The 12439-nt window shown below is 42.6% G+C and overlaps 1 protein-coding gene across 1 annotated transcript in view; it reads right to left on the bottom strand.

Moving 5' to 3' along the window:
• The window catches only part of MAST4 (microtubule associated serine/threonine kinase family member 4), a 537692-nt gene that overhangs the window by 395127 nt on the left and 130126 nt on the right, over window positions 1-12439 (bottom strand). Inside the window, exon 2 of the mRNA XM_077896497.1 lies at window positions 943-1096. Within this exon, the coding sequence (XP_077752623.1) occupies window positions 943-1096 (154 nt within the window). The remainder of the gene's footprint in view (window positions 1-942; window positions 1097-12439) is intronic.

Genomic DNA, 12439 nt, shown 5'->3' with positions numbered 1-12439 from the left:
AAAAAATGGATGAAAGATACTCTGAGTTATTAAAAAATGCTTAAAATTATCCTAGGTTGGCTATCTTTCAAGTCAGTACAAGTTGATTTTTGGATTCTCTGTATTTGAAAAGTTTTTAAATTAATTTTAACATGATTTTAAAAATGTGTCAAAGAAAAAAACGGATGAAAGATTTGAAGAGACAGTTCACTGGAGATAAAAGAATGTCCAACAAGCACATGAAAGGATGTTCAACATCATTTAGTCATCAAAAAAAAAATACAAATTAAATCCACAATGTGATAGGACTATTTACCCATTAAAATGGCTAAAATTAAAAAGGCTGGCAATACCACAAGCTGGCAACGATGCAGAGCAATTAGATCGCTCATCTGTTGCTGGTGGGAAATGTAACATGGTACAATTTTGGAAACAGTTTGGCAGTTTCTTATAAAGTTCAATATACACGACTGATAACATGCACCAACATAGATGAATCTTAAAAATATACTGAGCCCAAGACGCCAGACACAAAAGAACATGCACTGTTTGATTTCATTAATGTCAAATTTTTAAGATAAACCTAAGCTGCAGTGACGAAAAGCAGATCTCTGGTTGCCTGCAGCCAAGAAATGAAGAGTGGGCGTGAGGATGATCAGATCAGGGCATAGAAACCACTTGATGTCTCGACTGAGGTGGCAGCTAAGCCGCAGTACACAGTTGCCAAAATCCATACACACGTCCACTTAAAACAGGTCCCTTTTTTTATTGTATGTCAATTTTGTTTCAGGAAGAAACTATCAGTCAAATCCTCAACTTTACTGCTCTCTGGATTGGATCAGCTTTTGCAAAACGGTCTGCAGAGGGGCAAGCCCATTCTGAAGCAGGCCAGTTTGCGCGGCGGGACTCCGGGGTCCACGCAGCATGATTCCTCCTCTTCCATGTCCACCACTCAGGACTCACCTGTCAGAGCCCCTCCCAGGCTGCCCCGCCGCAGCTCTCGTCCATCCTCACTCAGCTGTCTTTTAAACTTCAGGGACTTTGCAGGGCCAGAAGTCACATCGGGGTTGCTGCATTTCCGACACGGCATGGGTGGAGGGGAGAGGATGTGGTCAAGCTGCAGAAAGAAAGACAAGGACGTCACTCACTGAGGACACTCTCAACACAGCCAGCTGGCAACCCCAGTGACCTGCTCTTCTCTTCTTATCCTTCTCTCACTCCCTGTCCCCAAGCCTGCTTCTCATGTGGTTAGACAGTTCAGGGGGTCGTGCATCTGAAAAACATTCTGGCCGGCTGCAAAATCTCAACAGCAATCATTTTTAGGCTCTAGGTCGCAACAAATTAATGGGTTGTGAAAGCAAGTTGAGTAGCTCTAACTAGTATTTTTTTTAATATAATAAAAGTTGTTAGAGTCCAATGAGGAAGAAGTACTGTGTCATAAAATGTCTGATAAAGTGATATTTGGGTATGTGTCCTGAGTCATTGGGTCAAATATGTGTCTTTCTATGGACCATGATACCTCTAAGAAAAATGAATAATACTGTTCTATTGAGAATCGATAGATCACTGCTTTAGTGTTCACAAAAGATAATCCCCAAGCTTCTGGTGCTCACAAATATGTGCAGGGAACGACAATTTCTAAGCGCCACAGCCCTTAATGCAAATCAATACATCCCTATACTGCTTTATAGCTTTTTAAAAGAAAACCTGTCACGAGAATCAGAGAAACTAAAACCACTTCAAGAGACAGCTTTCTACAAAAGAATCCCTTGTGTCGCAACACTTATTTCAAGATCTTTCCTCCTTTTCTAAGAAAACCTTTCATACTCGAACAGGGCCACATCTTCAAAAATGTTCACCTTCAAAGTACATATGCATATATATGTGTCTAGACGGTTATTAAGGACAAAAATATCCATATGCATATACCTATATCCAGACGGTTAATTAACAACAAGAAAGAAGTACGGAAGGTATTCGTGGAAATTCCAAATGCCACAGAAAAATATTGGTAGAAATTTAAATTCAGAGAAGAGTTCAGTAGCACTGCCCAAATCTGGGCATTTTTAAGGATGCCTCCCTGAGATTTATTTTGTGTGGTTTTCCTGGGCAGAGAGAAGGATTTCTGCTTATACCTGTCTGCATTTTTTTCCAATTAAGACTATCAAGGATATATTTTATAGGAAAATGAAATTGAGGGACAAAAATCATCCATTGGTCTGTCTTTGCACGGAAGCATATTCAAAACCATGGCACGAAAAGAAATTTAACCCTATGAGTAACTCCCCCAAGCCCACTGAGGTGGAACGGACTCATTGGCTCAGCTATTACAAGAAGCCAACTCCCCCCTCCAAGCTCACTGCATTCTTTAGTGACACTGAACAGCTGGATTTCAAGCACTTGTCAGTAAGACCCACCTCAAATTTTTTCCCTACCAGGTTTTTACTGTATTTCATTGCCACTTAGTGTTCTTGTGAGAGGTCTCCCCCAAAAAACTTGCGGTGCATCCACTTCAGGATCAAGCCAGATCAGTAGAGAAAAGGGATTCCAATTCCAGATTGCACTTTTGGAAGCTCTTTGATGAGTCTGCTGTTCACTACAACAGTGTCCTACCTAGGACGACCTCCAAGAAGGAACCGAATCTAACTTTAGACACTTTGGCCTGAAACCTTAAGGACACCAAACTAGCTCAAGGGAACCCTGGTCAATGACACATCAGCTACTGGAAAATGCAATCAGTGGTCCAAACGTAGTCTCATCATTACACAATGTAGAAGTTATTTCTGCCTCCTTCTTGGCTCCATTTTATGCCCTTATCCCAGTTTTTTTCCTGCCAATTTAAAAAATATTTTTAATTTTAAAGTAGGCTCTCCACCCAACGTGGGGCTCAAACTCACAACCCCGAGATCAGGGGTCGAATGCTCTACTGACTGAGCCAGCCAGGCGCCCCCTCCTGCCAATTTTTTTTTTTTAATCTGAAAAATTTCAGAACAAAATTTGCAATGACATAAAAAAAAATGTTTTAAGACTACAATGAGCATCCTGATTTCCATGACCACTGGTGAAGAGTTAACCTTTTGCCCCACTGTTTTTGTTCATTTTCTCTTTGTCTCCAATCCCCACACGGAGTAGTTTTTTGCAGACATTATGGATCTTCACCCCCTCAAAATTTCAGCACACTTCTGCTAAGAATAAGAGCGTTCTCTTTAATTCTCCTACCCTGTATTATATAACCTTTCAAGAGGTGGCAAATCTTTTGTTATCAACTTAAATCATAAACAACTGGGAAAAGATAAAATAAGTTTCTATCACGTAGATTTAATATCAGGAATTTGCTCTTTTACATTAAAAGGAAAAGTTGCAGCCACAAGGTGGCAATGTGCCATAGACATTCAACAAAACCTTCCCTAATAGCTTGCCATCCTGTCCTGTAAATGCACCCGGAACCCCTCAGAGTGTCTGAGTGACTTCAACTCCATTCCACTTAGTTATTTTCTCTTAATTGCTAGTGGCAGCTGCGTAAAATACAAATATTTATTGTTTAAGGTTCATCAACTTCTGCTACTGATTTTTCACCTGAAGTTAAATTTTTCAGCTTGCAGAATTACAATTACTCTCCCTGGGGAAGACTGTTTATATCACATATTAACAGAGGGTGGAAAAATAAGCAGAGGAAAGATAAATTCCCAAATAAGAATTATGTGATTCCCTTACATATCTCCAACAAAGCCCTCGAAGAAAAAACAAAGGCAGAAGAAGAAGAAATCAAGGAGAAAGTGTAACAAAAAAAAAAAAAGAAAGAAAGAAAGTCCATTTCATCACATATATAGCCACAAGCTCTTAGTCCATAAGCCAGCATTTTTAATCAGAATCACAACCCCAAGAGGGGAGTATTATTTTAAATTCTGGGAAAATGGAGTCAGCGAACTGTGAGGGCTGTAAATGTTTCAAACACAATATAAGCAGAAAAACCTGTAAGCACAGTGCCATGTTCCAGGATTCCATTTCCTTCTTCACATCAAATCACAGTCCCAACAGGGCTCTCTCTAAATAGATCATTTTTCCAAATTTGCTGGGTTGTCAGGGGCTCTACTTTTCTTTCTACAATTAGTCAAAGCTTCTCAAAATGGTCCACTGCAGCCCTACAATTTATTCTTCATTTTTTGTTCTGATTCAAACACTCATGCTCCATTTACAAATATTTCAGCACACCCTGGAGCTTAGAGTAGACATCCAACATATCACTTTGGACACTGCCCTTTAAATGATTCCACCTTTGTGCCGTCCAACTTTTCCAAACTCCCAAAGCCTTCATACTACAAGAAGCTCAACTAACGACAAGAGCTTGCCTTTAAACTTCCAGTGATGTTTAAGGTCATCGAAGCCTGAACTTACCATACTTCCTTCACACACTTCGAATTTTCCTCACTAAGCAGACAACGGGCTGCTGGAGAGCCAGCCCCACGGCCTTGTCACATGCTACCCTAGCCCGCTGCTACTGCTCACTCTTACTCTCACTCTCTGCTTCCATCCTTGCCTCAGCACAGCAGCCAGTAACCCTTCTAAAACATAAGCCAGATGCTCCACAACCCCTGCTGGAGTCCCCCGCAGCTTCCTCTTCACCCAGAACAAACCCCAAAACATGGCAATGCCATACGGGTCCTACCACTCTACCCACAGGTCTCTGATCCCAGCTGTTACCACTCCACTCAACCCATCTTGGTCTGTTGCTGGACCTCTGGTGCCCCAGGCATCTTCCAGCACCTTTACCTTGACCACAGCCTCTGTCTGGGACTCACTCCAGGTATTAGCTACCATGCTCCAATCCCTCACCGTCCCCCCATCTTCCAGGTCTCTATTCAAATGTTACTCTTCCGGGGGGGGGCCCTCTCCAACTGCCTTGTGTAAAACAGCGTGCCCACCACTTCACTCCCTTCTTTATTTTTCTTCCTAGCATCTACTGCCCCATGTTAGATCCTTCATATTTGTTTATTGTCCTTCTCCCAGAGATGCTAAGTTGAATTAAATTACGTACTAGTCTGTTCCAATTGTCCACTGCTCTACATAAAAGGCACCATTGTCAATACTGGTTGAAAGAGCAAATGAATGGCAACCTCTGGTATTTAGCTTAAAATACAATAGAAAAATAAACACGTGCTATTAAGTGTTTTTATTGCTGGAAAAAGTTGAATAAAATTATATTAAATGCTACTCAAGGTGAAAATGCTCAACTGAGTCTCAATCATTTTGACAAATTCGAATGCTTCGTGTATGAAAAAGACCCTGGGGTTACAGCAAAGGCCATCTTTTTAAAGAATCTTTTCTATATACAAACTAATATGCTAATTTTTTTAACACTGCTATCTCTGAAGGTGATTCCTAAATAATGAATTATTCGGCCTCTTAACTAGATCCCAACTAGCATATTCAATTGTGTCTATCAATCCAAGCCCTTCCTTCCACTCTTGCTTTTCTCTAATTCCTCACTCATTCCCAAGATGTGGCACATGCATTTTAAAGACCCATCCAGAATGCATGTGCCCTAAGGCCAAAGTTCATTAGTTCACCAGGATCATCAATGTTACCTGCATACGGAATGAGGCTCACCAGTAAAGTCTTTTTTATGCTAAAAAAAAAAAGAAAGAAAGAAAGAAAGAAAGAAAGAAAGAAAGAAAGAAAGAAAGAAAGAAAGAAAGGGTGGAGACTGACGTGTAACATGGGGTTATGAAGACAATGTTCAGCTATCCCGTTTCTTGATATTAAATATTTTAAAAAACTATAGGTATGGAAATGAATAATTTAAAAAACTGCACGGACCATGCCTGTAATCTTAATTAACTGCCAACTGCCTCCATCCAAAAAGGAATCCGATCAACCACCTGAAACAACTTTATTTCAAAACAGGATTTTGTTAACCTTCAAGCCAAAACCTATAAACAACATTTTAAAATTTGATAGAAAATAATTCTATCGTTAAGACGATCATTACTGGATTCCTACCAATTTCCGCGGTGGTTAGAAACACCAACAGTTACTACCTAATTAAGACAATTAACTATTTCTATGCCCATTTCCTCATCTACAAAATGTTAGTAATAATACCACCTATCTCCTGAGGTTGTTGTGCATAGTAAAAGAATTCACACATGCACTCAGAATAACACACAGAACACAGTAAGTGCACAATAAATGTTAGCTGGGGTGGTTATTAAAATTGCCATATAGGAAGTCACCTCATTCACAAACATCTCCATAGGAGTACTTCGTCACAAATGGCTTGCGAGGAAATTAAAACTGATTACGATTTTTACGGAGTTGTCTTATTTTTCTTTATGGCTCGAAGGAGAACTTGGCTTGAACTGCTTTACAGTTATTTCAGGCTGTTATTCTCATGCTATAGGGTGTTCAGTGTGCATGAAGCAGAGCTGTACGGAAGGACCTGAGCTCAAATTTGAACTCTTGGGTGCATCGCAGGGCCACGCTGTGGCCAAGCTACTTGACTCCTCTCTAAAGTATGGGCCCCAGAGGTAGGGAGGATGCAGGCAGATGATGGATGAAAAGGGCTTAGCACAGTGCTTGGCACATTTAAGTACTCGTTGATGAATAATGTTGGTGACAACGGTCACCATGGCTCAGCTCAAATTCTACTTTCTCTTAGCCCATTGACTGGTAAAGCACGTGGCTATTCACCTGCCCCTTCTGAGCGTCATCTCTCAGGTGTTCTTACCTCTAACTCCACGCTACTCAAATAGAGCAGAAACATTTATCATGCTCGCCACTGCATGAAAAATAGGCAACCTCCTTTTTCCCCAGTATCCTAAAATCTAACGACACAGACTGAGTCAGGCCCTGACAGGGCTATAATCTTGGCCCACGCTGTAATGGGGGCTCATTTAATTGATTTTGCTGACGTTCATTTTGGATGATACCACTCAGAATGCCTGCTTCCATTTAATGATATGGTAACAAACAGCCATAGAAGTCCTGCCACCCTGCTGTACCAAGTGAGGAAGAGCCTCTATTAGACAGTATCCACCGTGTCAAGACTCCTCTTTTATAAAAATATTTATGAAGCACTTATGGGCCAGGTATGCCTCTGGGCACAACAGGAGACAAAACTCTTTGCCCACCAGAAGCTTCATGCTACTTGGAGAAAGAAACCTGAAGAAAATGTTGTCAGTTCTCGCTAATACGATCAGGTGTGCTTCTGCTGGGTGATGGTCTGATGTTACCCTGGGAACCCCACAATGCACATAATTCATTATATTTCTCTCCTTCAATCACTGGCAATCACAGGGCAAAGTCTGTGTAGCCCATCACCACCAAGATTTCATGGGTCTGCTTGCAGCACCAACCTCACACTGGATTTTACTTTACCCTCTGCTGTAGACTGAAAGTTTGAGCTTCCCCCAAATTCTTATGTTGGACACTAACCCCGAATGTGATGGTATCTGGAAGGAGGGCCTTTGGGAAGTGATTAAGTCCTGAAAGTGGACTCCGCCTGAATGGGATTAGTGCCTTATGCGGAACATCCCACAGAGCTCTCTTGCTTCTTCCACCAGGTGAGGACACAGCTCTAAGCTCTATGAAGCAGGAAGCAGGCCCTCACCAGACACCGAATCTGCCAGTGGCTTGCTCTTGAACTTACTGGCCTCCCAAATGCTGAGAAATAAATGGTCTGAGTCCTCTGTCTATCACATGCTGTTACGGTCAGCTGGGTGGACTAAAATACCCTCTGGTATTGGTTCTCAGGTCATGGCAATTTTGCCACTGAGGGGACATTTGGCAATATCTGGAATCATTTTCTGTTTTCACAGTTTGTTTTCTTTTAATATGTTATTTATTTATTCATGAGAGATATAGAGAGAGGCAGAGATACAGAGGGAGAAGCAGGCTCCCTGCAAGGAATCTGACGCAGGACTCGATCCCAGGACCCCGGGATCACAACCTGAGCCGAAGGCAGACACTCAACCACTGAGCCACCCAGGTGCCCTGTTTTTGCAGTTTAAAGGGAGCACAGGCTGCTGCTTTCTGCTGGCTAGAGACCACAGATGCTACTAAACACAGGTCAATGCACAGAAGAGCCCCCAACCAAAAAGAATTACCCGGCACAAAATGTCAGTTGTGTCACTAGTAAGAATGCTGTTCCGTACAGCATTTCATTTGTACATCTTCACCTATTTTTAAGTTACTCATCTTGCTGAGTTATGTGTTATTTTAGGTCATCTTAAAACCTTTTGAGAACAAGAAAAGAGACAGAGGGAGAGCACAGATGGAATCTTTGCAAAAAATTGATCATGTCAACAAGTCTGTTAAGCAAATAATTTCCTGAGCCACATTAATTTACCCAACCTACTTAGCTGTTTATTGCAATTCAGGTTCTCAAACGAATACCGTGTTTTGAAAAATAACACATCGATTGAACGTTTTTAAACTGGGAGATGTACCAGATACCAGTACCATTTTCCATCTTCAGTTTTTAATTAATTCTTTGAATCACAAACTTCAATTAGCAAAATAAAACGTGTTTCAGAAACATACTAAAATACATTATTAGATCAAACTACAATGGCATTCACCTAAACAGAACTGCACCACTGGTTTCATCTCTTATGAGAATTGATTTTCTTTCTTCCCTTCTGAGAGAAATATGTAAATTAGCACTTTGATACCACTACCTCACTTTTGTCTGTCAATTCAACTTCAAGAAAGTCAATTCCTTTGCTTATGAACATCTCTAAACACACACACGTCCCACCAGAAAGCAGTATTATTATCACAGTCCCAAGGACAGAGCACCACGCAGCAGGCATCTATGATGTTTACATTAAGCAATAAATTCAATAGTCCACAGATGTTAAAAAAAAAAAAAAAGCTAATATTATGGTTTTTTTTTTTTAAACATAGTATTTTTCAAAGTTTAGTTGAAGAACCATGACATTGGGGAAAGCAAAGGGAATATGTTGATTTGACTCTGCATATGTATCACTTGCTTTCCTGTCACTTTAATATTCTTGACGTTTCCCTGACCTTTATTTAGGGATCTGATCTATTCCTGAAACTGTTTACTTATTTGAGGTCATTAAATTCCCCTGGCACCATCATGTCTCCATCAGCGACCTAACTCAAGATGCAGACCACAGTTGACAAGGCAGGAAGAGACAATACACTCCTCTGCACACATCTATCCTCCATTTGAGGTCAGAGGGGGGAAACGCTCACGACTCCACACAACTTTACATTATGCATCCACTTGCCCCGTCTGGCAGAGGGAGTAGATCCCCAAGTAGGTACTATTCTTATGCCCATTTTACCGATGAGGAATCATATTCAGAAAGATCAGCCCCTCCAAACTTAGCAGCTTCTTGGGCAGTACAAAAGGAATCCAGCCCAAGATTGCTTACACCAAAGCCCCTGCTTCCCTCACTATCCACCCCCCCCCCACAACAGTCTCTTAGAGAAGGGCTCACAGTGACAAAGCATAGGGAGCCCCAGAGAGTTAACTCTGATTTTCTCTTCCATCTCTGGTCCAAGAAGACTCCCTAGAGGAGAATGGATCTTAAGAGTCTGATGTTAACCAGTCTGAATGCTCCAGTTCAATCTTGACTGGCAATCTACACAGGCGATTTCTAGGGTTTTCTAGAGCTGAAATCCTTAAGCCAGAGTTATAGAATCACAAATATTAGCAGTAGAAAGATCACCTCTAGTCTCCTTTCCTGCCTTTTGGAAGACTGAGGCTCAGACATGTCAAGTCAAACCACCCAGGTTTAAAAAGATAGCTAGTGCACGAGGGAGGCCAGAACCCGCACTTCTAGACCTACCATCTATTGCCCATCACACTGCGCTCTCTTACCTACTTTGCTTCCTGCAACCGACTGATGTTCCCTACTCTAAGTGACTTGCATGATTTTCTATGGGCTTTTATTCATATATGCTCTATTAACTCAAGGTTGTTTTAAATATATATATTTTTTTAGCCAGATGTGTACTATGGACTTGGCACTGTGCTAAGGACTGAAAAACTGAGAAAAGAAAGGGACAGAGTCACCTTCCTTGGGTCACTTCTACCCAAGTGCAGGAGACCGACACAAAAACCCAACCACAAAACAACAGGACAGATGCAAGGATGGAATTAGGTAGGAGGGACTACAGTGGCTTTGAGCAGAGCTATGGCCTGGCATCTAATTATTTTGTCTGTGTTAGTTGAAAATGCTGGTGTTACTTTCTGCCTGAAATGCGGGGGTGAGGGGGTGTGTGATTTGTATATACTCGCACAGACTCTGGTCTTCTCAGATACTCAGAAGCCAGTCCAGGGGAAGCACAGAGCAGGGTGTTGACACTTGCTAATTTTGTTTCTGGATTGGCACTTCTCAAACTCAACCACCACGTCCTAAGGTGGAGGAGAGACAGAGCCTTTCCCAACCCCCCCTCCCCTCCCTGGCCGCACTACGTGGCAGCATGATCCTCATCGTCTATCCTTCTTGAGGAGCCAAGTGCTCACCACGGGCTAGGTGCTTTAGGAGTAGTACGAGGCATCACCTCCTACCTCCCAAGAGGACCAGAAAACAGAGAGGAAGACGACAATGTTTGGAGGCGAGCCCACAGCCAGGAGGGCATTCAGCCACTTGGCCATAGAAAGGGCCTCAATTATCATGCCACCTATAAAATAAGGATAATTCTACTTCCCTCACAGGATTTCTGTGGATTAAGTGAACCAATCAAGATACAATACAAAGCTCCTAGCAAGAGAAGACACTCAAATGTTTCCTCTCTTCCCCCATCCCTTATCTTAGCCTAGTTTATTTTGTCAGAATCATTAAAAAAAAAAAAAATCATTAAGAACCCAAATTTCTTTTCAAATAGCATCTATTAAAGCTAAAAATAAACTTTATTCAAGTTTCTGGAAGAAAAAAGAACTTCAAAATATGCTCTCCTTGTATAATATTTAAGCTCTTTACCTGAATAAACATATGAATTAATATTCATTTCATGTTTTCACATTAAGAGGGAAAACGGGATGTTTGAGTGAGCCTGCATGGGTGGCAGGAGCAAATCAAACTCTGACCCAAGAGGTAAAATAAACATTCCTAAGAAAAGCATTCCTAAGAATCCTTGAGGCCTGGGCCATCAGCAGGCATGAGGACTCAAGTGGTTAAACGGAAGTCATTTAGAAGGACGGGAGCAACAGTCCCTGAGAAATGGGCAAGTCACGGGCCACTCAGATGAGGGCTCCGAGGGGCTGGGGGGTGAGGATCATGCTAACTGTTTTTACCAGCTTAATTTCTTCTTTAAGAGGGACAAAACAATGACCCGGGAGTATGAGGGAAAAGGAGCAGAGAGAAAAAGAAAGGAATGACGGAGAAATCGAGGGAGAGGAAGCTGTAAACAGGCCGAAGGATGTGGCAAGGGCCTGGGGCAGGTCCTCCCCGGCAGCCCCCCACCTAGTGAGATGGGTCTTCTCTCTCGGCAAAGGAGCAAATAATAAACAACCACAATAAACAAACATATTATGAAACGATGATCAATAAACATATTCTGTAGCCATAAATTAATAAATGCCAAGGCCTTCAGTAAGGAGCTCCCTGTCACTCCCGGATCACTGACTGGGTCCCCTACCTGGTTTCCTGGATGGGACTCTCTGCTTCTCAGCTGCTGAATGGATGTGTGCCCTCAGCCCTTGAGGTCTGGGGGCTGCCCTGTGCCCAGGGTCCTGCCCTGACTGGCTCCTGCCTCTGAAACCCAGCTCGCCGGGGGCCAGATCCCAGCCTGGGTGCTCCCTGACCGCCTGGGCCCTGATCACCTGGGGGCCTCTGCTCTGCATCTGGGGCTTGCTTTGCAAGTTCAAGGAAAGCACCCCCATCCCGGGTTTCCTTAGTCCGGTGCGAACCTGCCCAGGGCTTGATCCCAAGCCACATCCACCACCAGAGCTCCCAGCCCTCCGGGTCAGGCCCAGTGTAAGCCGCAGCCCCCCAGGGGAACGTGAGCCAAAGCTCTCCACGTGCGAAGGAGAAGGTGCCCCACAAAGATGCAGAAGGGGAACATGGGAGGGGGTGGGAGGTGCAACAAGAGACTCAAGAAGGAGAAAAGAGGACAAACTACCAGCCTGGTACGTTCTGCAGAAAATGCATCCATCTGAACTTTTCTATCTATTCTTCTATTCATGTGGGCCAGGAATAACTTGATTGCTCGGATCCTAGGATTACCGATCACGCTGTCCTCTGAAACTCAGACTGACCATCACCGAAACCTCCTACTATCCCCCTCCGACAACACACACACAAGAGCCCTCCACTCTGAGGCCCTCCTTATTTGCCAAGAAGAAAACTCTTCTCCAGGTTACAGGAGTGAAGGACAAATCAAGATGTTCCCAGCGACCATATGAAATCAAGTAAGCAAAAGATTGTGCCTTTGGGTACAGGTTCCCAACGCTGCTAAAAAAAAAAAAAAAAAAAATTAAAAT

The sequence above is a fragment of the Canis aureus genome, chromosome 5 (assembly GCF_053574225.1).
Source record: "Canis aureus isolate CA01 chromosome 5, VMU_Caureus_v.1.0, whole genome shotgun sequence".
Classification (NCBI taxonomy): Eukaryota; Metazoa; Chordata; class Mammalia; order Carnivora; family Canidae; genus Canis; species Canis aureus.
This window is presented reverse-complemented; position numbering and strand designations above follow the sequence as displayed.